This window comes from Anomaloglossus baeobatrachus, chromosome 1 (genome assembly GCF_048569485.1).
Source record: "Anomaloglossus baeobatrachus isolate aAnoBae1 chromosome 1, aAnoBae1.hap1, whole genome shotgun sequence".
Classification (NCBI taxonomy): Eukaryota; Metazoa; Chordata; class Amphibia; order Anura; family Aromobatidae; genus Anomaloglossus; species Anomaloglossus baeobatrachus.
In genome coordinates, this window is record NC_134353.1 from 259,299,691 (window position 1) to 259,319,160 (window position 19,470).

Genomic DNA, 19,470 nt, shown 5'->3' on the forward strand with positions numbered 1-19,470 from the left:
AACTTGCAAGTGGCCACCTTAAATACCTTTTCTCATGATTGGATACACCTGGCTATGAAGTTCAAAGCTCAATGAGGTTACAAAACCAATTTAGTGCTTTAGTAAGTCAGTAAAAAGTAGTTAGGAGTGTTCAAATCAAGAAATTGATAAGGGTGCCCATACTTTTGCACCGGTCAAATTTTGTTTAAATGCGGATTGCACATTTTCTGTTAGTACAATAAACCTCATTTCAATCCAGAAATATTACTCAGTCCATCAGTTATTAGATATATGAAACTGAAATAGCTGTTGCAAATACCCAAATTGTTATAAAGAAAAAGGTTAACATTAATAGGGGCGCCCAAACGTTTTCATATGACTGTAACAATTTTATTACTCTGGGCCTATTCCTATCCATAAGACTAAACCGAAAGGGGGCTTTACACGCAGCGACATCGCTAGTGATGTCGCTCATTAAAGCACCCGCCCCCGTCGTTTGTGCGTCACGGGCCGTGGCGCACAATATCGCTAACACCTGTTACACGCACTTACCTTCCTAGCAACGTCGCTGTGGGCGAAGGACAACCTCTTTGTTAAGGGGGAGGTTCGTGCGCCGTCACAGCGACGTCACTAAGCGGCCGCCCAATAGAAGCGGAGGGGCGGAGATCAGCCGCATTAATGACACGGCCACCTCGTTGCCGGAGGACGCAGGTAAGCTGTTGTTCGTCGTTCCCGGGGTGTCACACGTAGCGATGTGTGCTGCCTCAGGAACGATGAACAACCTATGTCCACAACAACCAACGAGATTTTGAAAATGAACGACGTGTCAACGATCAGGTGAATATTTTTGATCATTAACATGCGCTTGTAGCTGTTACACGCAACAACGTTGCTAACGAGGCCAGATGTGCATCACAAAATCTGTGACCCCGACGACATATCGTTAAATATGTTGTTGCGGGAAAAGCCCCCTTAAGTCTAACTATCAACCAATCTCTAGCCCTAAAGCCTGCTTTACACGCTGCAATGTATCTTACAATGTGTCGGCGGGGTCACGTCGTAAGTGACGCACATCCGGCATCGTAAGGTACATTGCAGTGTGTGACAGCTACGCGCGATTGCGATTGAACGGTAAAACGTTCATCGCATACACATCGTACCTTTCTCTAGAATTGCACGTCAGATTGTTCATCGTACCCGGGGTAGCACACATTGCAGTGTGTGACACCCCGGGAACGATGAACAGATCTTACCAGCGTCCTGCGGCTCCCGGCCCACAATGCGGAAGGAAGGAGGTGGGCGGGATGTTTACGTCCCGCTCAGCTCCGCCCCTCTGCTTCTATTGGCCGGCTGCTGCGTGACATCGATGTGACGCCGAACGTCCCTCCCACTCCAGGAAGTGGACGTTCGCCGCCCATATCAAGGTCGTATGGAAGGGTAAGTACGTGTGACGGGGGTTAATCGTTTGCGCGGCACGTTCAACAAATTGAACGTGCCACACATACGATGGGGGCGTTGCAAATTGCATACGATATGGTATGTGAAATTGCAACGTGTAAAGCAGGCTTAACTTTAACCCTAGTCAGCATGAGAAATAGTGTAAAAAAATAAAAGCAGCTGTTAGTAATGAGCCAAGAGAGTATTGGATTATGTGCACTGTTCATTCATCATGTGACCATTTTCTGTTAGTTTCCTTTCTGCTTATGCAGAGCACAGCAGTGAAGATGAGTTTATCATCGGCTGCTGTGCTTTGCATAGGCAGTGATCAAGATGATAAAGCTCACTTCATTATACTACTGAGCTTTGTTATTTTGGTTGCTGCCTATGCAGAGTTCAGCAGACGATTACAAACTCATCATAAGCAGCTCCAGGTGGGCACTTACTACACATTCTACACTCTTGCAGACACTGATACGTTTATGGTGTAGTGGCAGGTGGCAAAATTTAGCATTGTGGCACCTGGGCCAACTCCCCGTGCCTAATAGTTGGCCATATATACTGGTGAAGGAGCCCAAGGAGGCCTCTCCTTTATGATTACAATTATTAGGAGTCCTGTCCATACATCAGCATGTATAGCCAGCATACAGGCACAAATTCAGGCAAAGCAGGTGAATAAAAACAGAAAAACAGAGAGAGGATCAGCGCCTAGTAATCTATTTACTGGCTACTGCAGTATACAGAGTATTTTTGGAGATAAAGTCTCAGTAAGATCCATAAGGTACAAGCACAGTTTTCACAATTGTCAATGGCTGTGATGGAGTAAAACTGCTGTTCCCTTCCCTGGGAATTGTTTGGCAGTAAGACTACACATCGGCGTGGTATTCTGCCACATCTTGGCTGGCGGTGTCCTGACTCCCCCATATATAAAACAGGTTCAGCTCGGCTGGGCATGAATATGTTCTTATTAGAGAGAATGCTGCCGCTAGCTACGGCTATCTCCTCTGAGAAATAAAGATCGCCCGTGTTAAAATCCAAGACGAGTTATCCTTTTTCCCTCAAGATATGCGTTCAGCGAAGAGTCCGGACATTTGTTATAGACATTAGATAGTCGACTGGTCTTTTTGAAATTGGCGGATGGTTATATAATAGTTATGGATGCGTTTATAGACTATATTTCTAAAGTAAATTTATCAGATGATACCTGAAAATATAGATTTTTTTTATAACTGTGTTTGCCAATAAATCATCCAATACAAATTCATGTCCACTCTTTTATTACCGTATAACAAAAGAACAGTGCGTAATATAATAGTGCGCTGAATGTGCTCTATGCCTATAGTATACATCTGCCAGAGATTATAGGGAATCCCACAGGCAGCGGCTACAGCCTGTGGTTACTTCTCAGTATGTATATACACTTGATACACGGATATGTGCACCACATCCATATGCGTTTATGTGTGGTTATATAAGTAAGCCAAACAAATAACCATTGTTTCAAAGATAAGTCCGACATTTTTCACATAATATATGCTACACTCAGGATATTTTTGTTTTATTATGTGATAAATAGTTGGAAATCCCTTTAAATTAGTTTCCTTATAATAGAACATTTACAAAGATATGACTAAAGGCCGCTTTACACGCTGCGATCTCGCTAGCAAGATCGCTAGCGTGCGTACCTGCCCTCGTCGTTTGTGCGTCACGGGTAAATCGCTGCCCATGGCGCACAACATCGCTCGAACCCGTCACACTACTTACCTGCCTAGCGACGTCGCTGTGACCGGAAAACCGCCTCCTTTTTCAGGGGGCGGTTCGTTCGGCGTCACAGCGGCGTCACTAAGCGGGTGCCCAATCGAAGAGGAACGAACATCCCGCCCACCTCCTTCCTTCCTTTCTCATTGCGGACGGCCACAGGTAAGGTGTTGTTCCTCGTTCCTGCGGTGTCACACATAGCAATGTGTGCTGCCGCAGGAACAACGAACAACCTGCGTCCTGCAACAGCAACGATATTTGGGAATGGAGGAGCGTGTCATCGAGCAACAATTTGGTGAGTATTTTTGCTCGTTAGCGGTCGCTCGTACGTTTCACACACAATGACGTCGCTAACAAGGCCGGATATGCGTCACGAATTCCATGACCCCAATGACATCGCGTCAGCGATGTCGCGTGTAAAGCGGCCTTAAGGCCTCATTCAGACCTCCACTTTTTTTCCCAGACGCAGGTCTGTTTTTACCATCAGTATGGCACCTATTTTTCTTGTGTGAAAAAAATAATTACACTTCTAAGCTTTTTTCACCAATTAAATAGCCAAAATCTGACCGCACTTGGATCAGACACAGATGGCATCTGTATGATGTCCTTTCCACTGACATTGATTTGAATGGGCAAATGTAATACTTGATTCAGATCAAACATGGACGTCTCCTGTTTATCTCAATCTTCAAAACAACAAGGACGTGTGAATAGTCGATGGATGATCGGTAGATGTTTTAGCAGTGAAAAACATGGATCCCACATATACGTGAACTGGTTCTCTGAATGAGGCCGAAGACAGCAGTGGAGAAAGACATATTGGCTCCTATAAAGCTTGTAGTACCTTTACTTCTTGTGTGAACTCAATTAAAAGGGGTTAGGGTAGACCTGGGAAAAGTGAAGCCAGTGGGCCACGAATTGAGGCAGCCAAAGGGCTGAAAACAGTGGCCCATGGGCTGCACCATGACCTCCGCCGCATGCATCCCGACATCACCGCTATCTGCATCCTCCAGATAGCAGTGAATATATTGGTGCAGGATGGAACCGCTGGCTCCTTCTTCCACCAATCACCATATGCAACTGAGATAGCAGACGAGAAGATGTCACTTCATCACATCTGCTGTGCAGAGAGGTATTGCACTGGAGACCAGAGCAGAGTACCAGGGAATGGGAGCGAGGTGAGGATGTGGTGGTTTTTTTCTTTCTATGTATGTGAGATGTGTGGCTGTACATAAAAAAATATGTAGGGGTTCATACTGTATATAGGGGCCATGAGAGGGCTCACAATGTATATTGGGGACTATGTGAGAGTTCCTACTGTATATACGAGGCTATGTGGAGGTTCATACTGTATATAGGGGGCTATGTGATGGTTCATACTGCATATAGGGGTTATGTAAGGGCTCCTACTGTATATTGAGAACTATCATACTATATATAGAAAACTATGTGAAGGAATATTGTACATAGGGGGTTTGTGGGGATTCATACTGTGCATAAAGAGACTATTTGGAGGCTCACACTATATATAGGGGTTATGTGGGGACTCATACTATGTATAAGGAGACTACTTGGGGGCTCATACTGTAATATAGGGGGACTGTGTACGCGCTCATATTGTACATAAGGAAGCTATGTGGGTGCTTGTACTGTATACAGGGGGCTATGTGGGAACTCATACTGTATATAGGGGTGTCCATAATGTATATTGAGGGATGTGTGGACTCAGACTATATGGGGCTATGTGTAGGCTTATACGGTAGGTAAGAGGGGGTCAGAATACTTAATTATGCTCAATAGTAAGTGATATAATTATTATTTTATATTAATATTAATTGTAATTAATATCTTAACATTAATATTGCACAAAATAAATTTCAGCCTATTGGATCGACCTCCACAACCAGACATGGTCTCTAATATGGCCCCTCGGGAAAATGAGTTGCCCAACCCTGGTTTTCAGGAAAGGGTTTGCTCCTTTTTGAAGATCCCACAATTGTCCATAGGACCTGCACATCTACTCTAAAGGGCACTTTACACGCTGCGATATCGCTATCTATATCGCTAGCGAGCGTACCCGCTCCCGTCGATTGTGCGTCACGGGCAAATCGCTGCCCGTGGCGCACAACATCGCTTACACCCGTCACACAGACTTACCTTCCCTGCGACAACGCTGTGGCCGGCGAACCGCTTTTCTAAGGGAGCGGTTCGTGCGGCGTCACAGCAACATCACACGGCAGCCGTCCAATAGAAGCGGAGGGGCGGAGATGAGCGGGCGGAATATCCTGCCCACCTCCTTCCTTCCTCATTGCTGGCGGCCGCAGGTACGATGTAGTTCCTCGTTCCTGCGGTGTCACAGGTAGCGATGTGTACTGCCGCAGGAACGACGAACCACCTGCAGCATGAACAACCAACGATATTATGAAAATGGATGATGTGCCAACGATCAACGATTTTTGACACTTTTGCGATCGGTGATCATCGCTCCTAGGTGTCACACGCAACGATATCGCTAACGACGCCGGATGTGCGTCACTAACAACGTGACCCCAACGATATCTTGTTAACGATATCGTTGCGTGTAAAGCACCCTTTAGTGAATGATTTTTTTTTTCTCAAAAAAATCTTGTCTTGGACCAAACAACTGAGTGATCGGAGACTGCCTTGTTGCTAAGGATTCTGATTGTTAAGTAGTGTATCCTAGCAACCAGACTGTCAGACTCATGTATATAGCTCAGCCTGGCCGCAGTAACCACAATCCATTCCCTATGTTGGATAGCGTCATTCTTCTTTTGATACACGCTATCCTCCGTGACATACTTCTACAATGTATACAATTATAGCGCGGGTCAAGGAAACAGATTTTCACAGAGATATTGAAACATAATGAATACAAACCCAGCAACCATTTCAATGAATATTGTCATTTTTAGCAAATTTGTTACAGAATTCATAGAAGATCGCTATAATCAGTCAGCCGCTAACACCAGGACAAACACGAGCCTACAAAAGACTTTTCCTGGCCGAATGTGATTCTGTCTTTAGCCTAATAAGCTGCTCTGAGCCTTTGTTGGCATGCCAAGGCCACCGAGGGCAAGGAGCTGTCAATCAAGCCATTCCATTTACCTGCTGGGCAGTTACACTCTGCCGGAGCTTCTCTTGAGATTCGGATTTTTGCCATGTGTTCATATGACCTCTGTTGGAAAAAGAGAACAGGATTTAATGGTTCAAATTAACTCGTGATGGATTTCACAGACTCATCCCGCGCTCTTTATCTGTATATAGTATATCTGGAATATTTATACAGATGTATTCTGCAACCGATTCCCACATCAAATTAACTGTGAGCGCAGTCATTTAACCGTGTGATCCCTGATGTGGATGCGATAATTCCAGGAGTGCTTCCGTGTTCACCGGATTAACACCCTAATAATTAGACGTAACGTTAATATTTCATACTGGGAGATGGAGATATTTTAGACAGTATTAATTAGCTTTGCAGACACATGGGATTTGACTAAACCTCCTCAGAAAAAGAATAATGTTCTTATTTTACATAGCAATAGAAAAGTTCTCAGCTTATTTCTGCCGGCATTCACTAATACACCCATCATAAATATAATAATGTATACATCTGATCAGGTATACATCGTCATTACATCACACGTCATTACGGTCTGTATTGTCAGTATACAGCCATGGTTATGACCACTAGCAACTAAAGGTGGTGTCACACACAGCAACAACGACAACGACGTCGCTGCTACGTCACCATTTTCTGTGACGTTGCAGCGACGTCCCGTCGCTGTCGCTGTGTGTGACATCCAGCAACGACCTGGCCCCTGCTGTGAGGTCGCCGCTCGTTGCTGAATGTCCAGCTTCATTTTTTGGTCGTCGCTCTCCCGCTGTGACACACAGATCGCTGTGTGTGACAGCGAGAGAGCGACGAAATGAAGCGAGCAGGGAGCAGGAGCCGGAGTCTGGCAGCTGCGGTAAGCTGTAACCAAGGTAAACATCGGGTACCTAAGGTGGTTACCCGATATTTACCTTCGTTACCAGCCTCCGCCGCTCTCACGCTGCCAGCGCCGGCTCCTGCTCTCTACACATGTAGCTGCAGTACACATCGTGTAATTAACCCGATGTGTACTGTAGCTAGGAGAGCAGGGAGCCAGCACTCAGTGTGCGCGGCTCCCTGCTCTCTGCACATGTTGCAGTACTGTCGTTATGATCGCTGCTTCGGCTGCTGTTTGACAGCTAAGCAGCGATCATAACAGCGACTTACAAGGTCGCTGCTACGTCACAGAAAATGGTGACGTAACAGCGACGTCGTTGTTGCTGTCGTTTAGTGTGACCCCAGCTTAACTGTCCATATATGCGTGGCCGTAACCTTGGACACCTAAGCTACTGCAATGCCATGCACATGAGATAAGTGGCACAACCTTTAAGAAGAATTATACTATATTTCTAATTGGAGGTATTTGTTAATATTCTTATTACTACACCTACTACATATTGGGATAGGATCTTGGAGATGGGAATACCCCTTTAACAAGCAAAAAAATGAAGAGTTAGATGGTGAGGGTAGTAATGTGAGCACTCCTGGGTCATCTAAACATTCACTTATATCAGGCCAGGCAGTGTTACATTTACAGAAAGCCTTTATTCTGTGCTTTGTTAGGTGAGACATGCCACCTATGTGGTGTCAAATGGAGTAAGCAGATTGTGACATGGAAATGGGCACCACTGTCTACAGCTGCCTGCTCCCTACTAGTAGTAGGGTCTGACTCCACAGCCTATTTCTACAGAACAGAGGCCAAATTGGCCAAACTTGGTGGATGGGTGTCTGAAGATCCATTTGGCCTATGCCCCAGGATGAGTAAAAACATTCCTAGGACCCTGGTTTGTCATCCTTGTGGCAGTCAGACTATGGTCTTTCAAACTTCCCCGGCTGTCACTTTGGGTGCCTCTGGTGTTTACTATGCACCGCAATGTCAGGACATCGCAGATCAACAAACTTTAAGACGTTGCATGAGGCTTCATAAACGTCATGATGATATAACGGGCCAAGGGTTCCAGCATTCAAGTGCCAGTTGAGGAAGTTTGCAGAGCCCCAGGCTGGCTGTTACATAGTACCATCATAGATGCCAGACCATGGTACTGTGAGTCTTTTGTGCAAATCTTTTACCTGGGAGCCTTAATAAGTGAGAAAACCCCTAAGGCTGGGATCACAAGTAAGTTAGCAATTCAAATTTTCTGTTCCCCTATAGAAACAGAGTAACCAAATTCATACAAGAGACAGACCTGTCACTTAACAGGCACAAAATGTGAGCGATGGACCTAATGACAGAGGTGTCACCCAAGAAAACTTCCAGAACCACTGCTTTACGAGAAGTAGTGGAAGGATTTAACTACACAAAACAGATTGGCTGATTTCCAGAGCCTCCTGTATGTACCAGGAGAGTTGTATGAATTAGATCATAACATGCCAGTTGTTTCCAGCCATTACTATGGGGAGCTTGGAGCTTAGTACAAACATGGAACTCAATAATAGACCACATGAGCTCCCCCTAGTGGTGACAGCAAGCAGACAGAATATTATTATTGACCTCAAAGGCTGTAGGGAATTTGGAGCTGTGTATCGGAAAGAATTGAGCACTGAGCACATGGTTTACAAGATGACTACTCACTTCTGTCACTTCACTAACACACACTAATATGTTCAGCATGCTGACATTCTGAAAAATCTAATATTTAAGTTTTTCCATTATTTTTAAGATTGATTTTTTTATCCATACAGTTATACTGGGTACCCTTCAGAATATTTTACTATTTAAATCTATTCTAAATTGGTAGATAGATAGATAGATAGATAGATAGATAGACAGACAGACAGACAGACAGACAGATAGATAGATAGATAATAGATAGATAGATAGATAATAGATAGATAGATAGATAGATAGATAGATAGATAGAGAGAGAGATAGAGGGATCGATAGATAGCTAATAGATAGATAGGATAGATAGTAAGATAGATAGATAGATAGATAGAGAGATAGAGAGATAGAGAGAGAGATAGGTAAACAGATAATAGAGAGATAGATAGAGAGATAGATAGGTAAATAGATAATAGATAGATAGAGGGATAGATAGATAGATAGATAGATAGATAGATAGATAGATAGATAGGATAGATAGTAAGATAGATAGATAGATAGATAGATAGATAGATAGAGAGATAGATAGATAGAGAGATAGAGGGATAGATAGATAGCTAATAGATAGATAGGATAGATAGTAAGATAGATAGATAGATAGATAGAGAGATAGAGAGATAGAGAGAGAGATAGGTAAACAGATAATAGAGAGATAGATAGAGAGATAGATAGGTAAATAGATAATAGATAGATAGAGGGATAGATAGATAGATAGATAGATAGATAGATAGATAGATAGATACATAAATAGATACATAGATATATGCAGAGATTAAATGTATTCCAATATTTAAAAAAAAATCTAAAAGTGCAGTGAGTTTTTTTCCTTTCAAAAATTCCTGTCGGACCATTTTCCTGAAATAGAGGATTATATCTCTGGTGATTCTCTATATTTTGGAGCTGCTGTACCTGAATTGTCTGTTTTACTAAGAAGTATCTAGATATCATGGAAATAAAAAAAAAGCTCTCCCTCGGGAATGCTGTTACAGTGCCTGTATTCTGTCAGTACAGAGGGCAATGAAGCTGTGGTGATGGCTAGCAGCCGATTATGACACGTTCTCCATTCATAAAATACACTGTCATATACAGCAGCACCTGACAGAGGGAAGCCTGAGGAAAAGTCATTTCTGCTCTACTACACTGCTAGACAACAGAGCTGGTCAGCTGATAGCTACTGTATAGATGTGTGTGTGTGTGTGTGCGTGTGTGCGTGCGTGTGTGCGTATATATATATATATATGTATATATATATATATATATATATATTGTAACAGACCAAAACCACTTGAAAAACATGTTGCAACTTTTTGACATAGTGTTGGGGCATAAAGAGACAGATAGCTAGATGGACGGACGGACGGACGGACAGATAGCTAGATAGGTAGATAGATAGATAGATAGATAGATAGATAGATGATAGATAGATAGATAGATGGATAGAGGGATAGATAGATAGATAGATAGATGGATAGAGGGATAGAGGGATAGATAGATAGAGAGATAGAGAGATAGAGAGATTGGATAGATTATACAGATGTTGGGGCATAAAGAGACAGATAGCTAGATAGACGGACGGACGGACAGACAGACAGATGATAGATGATAGATAGGTAATGGATAGATGATACAGATAGAGAGATAGATAGATAGATAGATAGATAGATAATGGATAGATGATACAGATAGAGAGATAGTTAGTTAGGATAGGATAGATGATACAGATAGATAGATAGATAGATGATAGATAAATGCTGACAGATAGATTGATATTTAGATGCTACAGATTAATAGACAAACTGGTAGATAGATAGATAATGATTGATAGAGATAGATAGATAGATAGATAGAAAGATAGAGAGATGGATAGATAGATAATAGATAGATAATAGATATATAGATAGATAGACAGAGAAAGATAGATAGATAGATAGATAGATAGATAGATAATGGTAGATAGATAGATAGATAGATAGATAGATAGATAGATAGATAGATAGATAAATAGCTAGATAATAGATAGATAATAGATGGATGGATGGATGGATAGATGATAGATAGATAGATAGATAGATAATAGATACATAGATAGATAGATAGAAAGATAATAGATAGATAGACAGAGAAAGATAGATAGATAGATAATGGTAGATAGATAGATAATATATATATATATATATATATATATATATATATATATATAGATGGATAGATAGATAGATAGACAGAGAAAGATAGATAGATAGATAATAGATAGATATATAGATAGATAGACAGAGAAAGATAGATAGATAGATAATAGATAGATAGATAGAAAGATAATAGATAGACAGAGAAAGATAGATAGATAGATAGATAGATAGATAGATAGATAGATAGATAGATAATGGTAGATAGATAGATAGATAATAGATAGATAGATATATATATATATATAGATGGATAGATAGATAGATAGATAGATAGACAGAGAAAGATAGATAGATAATAGATAGATATATAGATAGATAGACAGAGAAAGATAGATAGATAATAGATAGATAGATAGATAGATAGATAGATAGATAGATAGATAGATAGATAGACAGAGAAAGAAAGATAGATAGATAATGGTAGATAGATAGATAGATAGATAGATAATAGATAGATAGATAGATAGATAGATAGATGGATAGATAGATGGATAGATAGATAGCTAGATAGACAGAGAAAGATAGATAGATAAATAGATAGATAATGGTGGATGGATAGATAGATAGATAGAAAATTAAAGCAAAAATCTTACTATATGGCCCCAATATATACTTAGATGGAGACATATAGATATACAGACAGATTATAGCTTCAATTATTACACTTTTTCCTGACTGTGAAAATATTCCATTAGAACATGGCCCATCCAATAATGATTTTTTCAGAGTTTAACTTTAAATTTTATTATTTCCATTTTTACATTTCACATACAATATTAAAAGTTTTTGAGTGTCATAATATAGTAGGACTTTATATCCAGAAATATGGGACATAACTGAGTGAATTATTACATTTATAATTAAACATGGCTATTTTATGACAGTGACATTCAAAAGAATAAAAAAGGACAGAGCTAAGACTCATCTGGGACAATTCACTCTGATAAGACAATATCCTTAACAAAGTTTTGGACAGAAATGCAAGCACATCCAGTGCAAGGCCAAAAGACAGAAATGGATAGATAGATAGATAGATAGATAGATAATAGATAGATAGATAGATAGATACTGTAAATAGATAGATAAATAAATAGATATTAGATTATCGCATAATATTCCATGGTGTGGCTATTGCTAATTTTTCTAGATAGATAGATAGATAGGTAGACAGACTTCTAGGCTATTCTCTTTCGATAGGTGACCCTAGTCTAGTGAATGGGTGGTATATACACATGTATGTATGAACCTCAACATAGTAAATAACAATGCTGCTACTGTTGAAAATTAATTCTAGGAGAACAATCTGATCCCATATGCAATCTACGTTCATAGAACAATGCAGTCATACTATCCAATAATCAAGCGTACATAACCCAAGGAACACATCAGACATGCAGATTATTGATTTTGGGAAGTTTCACATTGTAAAATTAATAGTTCAGTAAATCCCATCAAAACTTAGTAGACAGAGCTGTACAACACGTCTTTATGTCACCACCTCCCAGCCTATAGAATCTTCTCCAAAAATGCACCGGACCTGGAGGTCGTTTTGGTAAACATGGTAAGGAATTACATCAGAAGCCAATAAGTACAAGACTAATTATTACTGCTGGAATCGCAGTCCATAAAGATAGATAATAGATAGATAGATAGATAGATAGATAGATAGATAGATAGATAGATAGATAGATAGAAGGATATAGATAGATAGATAGATAGATAGATAGAAGGATATAGATAGATAGATGGATAGATAGATAGATAGATAGATAGAAGGATATAGATAGCTAGATAGATAGATAGATAGAGGGATAGATAGATAGATAGATAGATAGATAGATAGATAGATAGATAGAAGGATGGATAGATAGATAGATAGATAGATAGATAGATAGATAGATAGATAGATAGATAGATAGATAGATAGATGAACTGATACATATTTTTTCAAATAGAGAGATAGATAGATAGATAGATCAATAGATAGATAGATGGATCAATAGATAGATGACATATATTGTTTTTACTATAGTTAAACCTTATTAGATGATCAGAGATGCAGGTAACTGTAGAAGATATAAGATTATATATGGAAAATGCTTACAGTGCAATTCCCTAGCCCTTTATCTTATAGGGAGTTTCTGACCATACATGGTGTGGAGCCCATGGTGTGGAGCCCATAGTGTGGAGCCCATAGTGTGGAGCCCATAGTGTGGAGAATGTAGTGTGGATCTCATAGTGTACAGCCCAAAGTTTGGATCTCATAGTGTGAAGCCCATAGTGTAGAGATCATAGTGTGGAGCTCATAATGTGGATCCCATGGTGTGCAGCCCATAATGTGGAGACCATACTGTGGAGCAAATGGTGTGGATCCCATAGCATGCAGCCCATAGCGGGGAGCCCATAGTGGGAAACCCATGGTGTGGAGCCCATAGTATGCAGCCCATAGGGTGTAGCCCAAAATGTGGAGCCCATGGTGTGTAGCCCATAGTGTGCAACCCACAGTGTGGAACCCATAGTGTGGAGCCCATAGTGGGTAGCCCATAGTGTGGAGCCCATAGTGTGCATCCCATAATGGGGAACCCATAGTGTGGTGCCCATAGTGTGGAGCTCATAGTTAATGTGGAGCCCATAGTGTGGAGGCCATATTTAGTGTGGAGCCCATGGTGCGGAGCCCATAGCGAAGAGCCCAAAGTGTGTACCCCATAATGGGGAGTCCATAGTGTGGAGTCCATAGTGTGCAGCCCAAAGCCTGGAGCCCAAAGTTAGTGTGGAGCCTATAGTGTGCAGTCCATAATGGGGATCCAATAATGTGCAACTCATAGTGTGGAGCCCATAGTTAATGTGGAGCCATTAGCGTGGAGCTCATAGTGTGGAGCCCATAATGGGGAGCCCATGGTGTGCAGCCCATAGTTAGTGTGGAGTCTATAGTGGGGATCCCATACTGCAGAGCCCATCAGAGCCCATAGTGTGGAGCCCATAGTGTGGAGCACATAATAGGGAACCCAAGGTGTGGAGCCCATACTGGGGAGCTCATAGTGCGCAGACCATTGTGCGCAGACCATAGTGTGCAGCCCATAGTTTTCAGTCCATGGTGTGGAGTCCATAACGGGGAGCCCATGGTGTGGAGCCTATAACGGGGAGCCCATGGTGTGGAGCCCATAGTGTGTAGCCCATAACGGGGAGCCCATGGTGTGGAGCCCATAACGGGGAGCCCATGGTGTGGAGCCCATAGTGTGTAGCCCATAACGGGGAGCCCATGGTGTGGAGCCCATAGTGTGTAGCCCATAACGGGGAGTCCATGGTGTGGAGCCCATAACGGGGAGCCCATGGTGTGGAGCCCATAGTGTGTAGCCCATAACGGGGAGCCCATGGTGTGGAGCCCATGGTATGGAGCCCATAACGGGGAGCCCATGGTGTGGAGTCCATAACGGGGAGCCCATGGTGTGGAGCCCATGGTGTGGAGTCCATAACGGGGAGCCCATAACGGGGAGCCCATGGTGTGGAGCCCATGGTGTGGAGTCCATAACGGGGAGCCCATGGTGTGGAGCCCATGGTGTGGAGTCCATAACGGGGAGCCCATAACGGGGAGCCCATGGTGTGGAGCCCATGGTGTGGAGCCCTGTGGCCCCCCGCTAGCCCCTGGCTTCTATCGTGTATGTGGTGGAAGCCCGTGGACCCCTCATTGTTAGCAATCTCCAGCATGAAGGCGCAGGAGAGGAAAGCTCCGCACCTGGGACAGAAGCCGGTCCACCTTCTCCTGCACTATGGAGTTGAGCTGATCCACAGATAATCCAGGCACATGGAAGGTGTCCCCTGACTTGCCATGCTCCAGCGCCCACATCCTGCCCTCCAGGTCACCAGTCTTTACATTCAGGTACACACAGGATGCCAAGGAGAGAAGAGAAAGCACCAAGGCTAGCACACTGGGCAAAGTCCTGCTCCCGGAGCCCTCCCTGGGCTGCTCTCCGCTCCATCCCTGGGAGTTGGCAGCTTTATTCCCAGTGTCTCCCTTCACCATCTCTGCCGTCCTCAGAGCCCCCCGTAGTGTGCCAATGGGATGATCAGAGAGATGCCAGCCTGTTACTATGGTCTCGGCTCTGCTGGCAGGACAGCGCTGCTCCTGTCACTTGTTGCCTCCTCTGCTTGTGTTGTGGCTGCCGGTGCCTGGGGCTGTGCGAGGAGAGAGCAGAGGCAGCAGAGCAGCAGAGCAGACAGCGCGGTGTAGTGTGTGCTCTGCCCTCCCCCTTGTGAGCTTTAAATATCCCAGCTGCCAGGAGCAGCCACGGAATGGGCAGTGCAGGCAGCACCCCCTCTCCTGGGCACACATCAGCCTGCAGTGTCCTCCTCCAGGCACACTCCGGCCATGCTCATTCTGCTTCTTATTCAGCAGTTTCCTATTAGCCTACATACAAGTAATGAGCAAAAGTCATCACAGCAATAAAATGCAATGTATCCTAGGAGGAATCCACTGGAAATCAGTGTAAAGCATGGCACAAACATGGCATGATAGTGGGCACCAAAGGCTATTAGCTAAGAGGTAAATGATCATAGAATTAATCCTACCAGGTGATTTCAGGCTAGCCCAGGATGGCATTAATGCTGGCATCATAGTAGCCAGTCACATTCTACTGATTTATTAAACTAACTGGTATATATCAGAGAATTTCATGAGTGTAGCTACTGAAACCATAGTGTCATCACAGACAGGGCATCAGGATGCCCTGGCAGCACATTCAGATCACTCCAGGCTATCGAAAATAGGTTCTCGGCATAAGAGCTGGGATCGCAATCGGGCACATTTCCACTTTTTAATGATATGAATAAGTTTGTGGTGTATTCAAATAGTTTAGGCTGTAAATATCACACTGCAGTTATACAGATAGGGATGCCCCACATCAAATTCCATTGAGTCCTGGCTGACCCAGATGTAGTCTGGGGATAAAAGCGTCATGTGCGTCCGAAGGTTACATCTTGTATTGGAGTGGACTTACTTTCATTAGATGCTAACAGGGTTAAGGACTCTTTCCCTTCTGGCTGAGATTACTCATAGCATTAATCACAGCTGCAGCATTTTGTCATCCCACTCTTCTGCTATAGATACCCACTCATGGCTTTACTCCATGCCGGTTATAGATCTTCTATGCTGACCACTTTGAAGGAGCCAGTCTCTAAAGAAGCTGAGGTGTCATTTCAGTTGCTGCTGTGAAGTTTACTACTGAAGAAACTGAGTGCTTTTTGTGTTTTTCCCCACTCATTTATCTTACCTTCCTTGTGGTACTAGTCAAGATAACTTCAGGGTGAGTGAGTGGTACATGACGGCACATGGGGGGGAAGGAAGCATCTAGGGACGTTAGGGAGTGTAGAGATCAGCCAATTGTGAGTGTTAGATGTTGATCCCTCTCCTCTTTCCTTATTACAAGGTTCTTCCTTTACATATTCCCAGGTGTTCCCTCTGTGTTGCACCGCAGGATGGGCGTTCCCTCACCCTGGCATGACATTAACACCAGACCATGTTATATCCAGGATTCAATATGAATCCAATTGCGGCTTTTGCACAACAGATGCAGAGCTTATGTCAGGAAGTCATAGATCTGTTGTCGCAGGTTGTGCAACAGCTGCAGCAGATTGCGGATCTACTGGTTTTGTCTTGCACCCAATGCTCATCCAGAACCCAAGATAGCCCTCTCAGACAGGTTTAATGGAGGGAGGGATGAAATTGTAGTTTTCAGGGAACCTTGTGAGCTGTATTTCAAGCTTTAAAGGCCATTTACACACTGCAACATCGCTAACGATATATCGTCAGGGTCATGGTGATTGTGACGCACATCCGGCACCGTTAGCGACATCGCAGCGTGTAACACCAATGAGCGACGAGCAACGATCGGAAAAACGGCAAAAATCGTTGACCGAGACCACGTCGCTCATTTTCCAAATGTCGTTGCTGTTGCATGACGCTGGTTGTTTGTCGTTCCTGCGGCATCACACATCGCTGTGTGTGACACCGCAGGAACGACAACCATCTCCTTACCTGCGTCCACCGGCAATGAGGAAGGAAGGAGGTGGGCGGCATGTTCCGGCCGCTCATCTCCGCCCCTCCTCTGCTATTGGGCAGCCGCTTAGTGACGCCGCTGTGACGCCGAACGCACCTCCCCCTTGAAGGAGGGATTGTTCGGCGGTCACAGCGACGTCGCTGACTAGGTGTGTGCATGTGACGCTGCCGTAGTTATAATGTTCGCTACAGCAGCGATCACCACATGTCGCACATATGACGGGGGGCGGGTGCTATCGCGCACGACATCGCTAGCAATCGCTAGTGCTGTCACAGCGTGTAAAGCACCCTCTACTCTTTCTCCTCAGGGAGTGAGAACAGTGGGTGGGAATTGTTGTCACTTCTGCAAAGAGATCCCCAGTTCTGGGCCTTCTCCCTTCCAACCGATTTTCAGTCTTTTCGGTCGGCAGAGTTTTTTGTGGCCCTGGGTCTCAATTATGACCACCAGGATCAAGTCTCCCTTACTGAGTCCAAGCTGTTTAAGCTTCGGCATGGGGGTTGGTAGACCAATTTTGTTCAGAGTTCCATAGATGGGCCACTGACACCAGGTGGAATGACCTCGCCCTTAGAAGCCATTTTTGTCAGGGCTTGTTGGAAAGGCAAAAAAATGCCCTGGGTATGTAGAAAGCGTCTTAGAAGGCTGCTTTGGCTTTAGTCACTAGGATTTATAAACGCCTCAGGGATAGACCTGTGATGATGTGGCGCCCTGGACGAGCCAGGACGTCACATGAACTACAACAACACACCCCACATCCCGGCTAGGCACATCGAGGTCAAACAAAAATCCTTGTTGCCTCCCTCCAGGGGCTGATGTCCACACCAGGGGGTGGAGCCAGGCAGTTGGCCCCACCCACGGAGGAGTTCACAGTCCTGGAGGCGGGAAAAGGAGGGCAGTTGATTGAAGTGAGGAGTTTGAGGAGGAGGGAAGTGAAGTGGCAGTGGAGGAGACTGACCATGTCCGGGTGCGTGGCCCGGGCACATACACTAAGGTTGGTAGACGGTGGTGACCGTCTGCAGGAGGGGCTGATTGACGTGAACCATAAGGACCGGGGACGGGCGGTGGCCCGCCGGTACCGGATCGGAGAGCGAAGAGAAGCCAGCACCATTCGGCAGGGCTTACGGACCCCGACCAGGCTAGGAGTCGCCGTAAAACCAGTCAAATCCGTTAGCGAAGGGAACCTACGGGGTTTCCCAGCAGTCAAGACCCGATTGAAGGCAACAGCTCAAACCGTGAAGGGAAATACAGTCACTGCCAAGGCTACAGTTCCCAGGGCCAGAGCCTGCGGGCAAAAGGGGCTCCCTCAGCCTCCATCCAAGCTGGGGAGCGGGTTACCGGTGGGAAGCCACCAGAACCGAGAACATAACACAGGTGCAGGGAAAGGCAGTCACCACCAACCTACCGGGAGAAGAACCACCGCAGCCGTCTGTGGAACCCATCCATCCAGCCGTTTGTTTTACCGGAGACTTTGCATTCATCATTGGCTGAGTGAGTACCACCGTGCCATGCGGCACCGCGCTGCCCCCGCGACCCTGCACCTCACCAGGCCCCGTAACCCGCCTGCCTTCCCTCCCTCACCGGGCCCTGGGACAACCAATCCCCCTACCCACGGAGGGGAAGAACAACATCCAAGCTGCTCCCTGTCATCACGCCCGGGATCCCCGTCCAGAGCAGCAGTGGTGTCACAACCTCACCACAACCGTGGGTGGCGTCACGGACAATAAATCCCCAACACCATTCCCCTTTTCACTCACGGGCGAGGAGCGCCGCTCGAGTCCCCGGATCCGGCCCACCGCTCGAGCCACCGAGCAGCAGCAGCAGTGCCGGACCCGAGCGTGGTGAGCGCAGCATCCCCTCCCCGCCCGCGACAACTTCGCATCACGAACAGGATCTTACCGCTCTGCCGTCTGGTAGAGGTGTCTTCCCGAGTAGTGGAGGCGCGAAAGCCGAAACCCCGCCCCTATAGAGGAGGAGCCAGAAAAAGACTAAGGGGGACGGATGGCGTCTGGCCGCATGTAGCTCGCGGCTATAAAAGCAGGGATGCCAGGACTCTGCGGCCATTCTGGGTTCCTGGAAAGCACCATGGCTGAGATGCACAGCCAACCAACAACCCCGCAGTCCCCGCGCCAGGCACCGCGGCGTGGGTGAAGGACCGGACCGCCCCGCTGAGTAACTGTCTGCAGGCCCGCATGCAGCTCCTCCTGGAGGAGTGGGAGACTGAGATGGTGGACGTGGTGGCTGCTATGCGGAGACGTGAGGTGGAGGAAGATTTGGAGGAGCGGGTAAGGGACCCACGCCCCTGTATCCCCGAGTGATCGGCCACTGCAGCTGGGGGGCCCG

General features: G+C 45.1%; 1 protein-coding gene across 1 annotated transcript in view; it reads right to left on the reverse strand.

Moving 5' to 3' along the window:
* Nucleotides 1–15,347, reverse strand: part of LOC142296347 (collagen alpha-1(XXV) chain-like) — a 406,166-nt gene extending 390,819 nt beyond the window's left edge. The window contains exons 1-2 of the mRNA XM_075339864.1: nucleotides 14,814–15,347; nucleotides 6,301–6,370 (exon numbers count right to left, since the gene is read on the reverse strand). Of these exons, the coding sequence (XP_075195979.1) occupies nucleotides 6,301–6,370; nucleotides 14,814–15,101 (358 nt within the window). The 5' untranslated portion in view covers nucleotides 15,102–15,347. The remainder of the gene's footprint in view (nucleotides 1–6,300; nucleotides 6,371–14,813) is intronic.
* Between the last annotated feature and the right edge of the window lie 4,123 nt (nucleotides 15,348–19,470).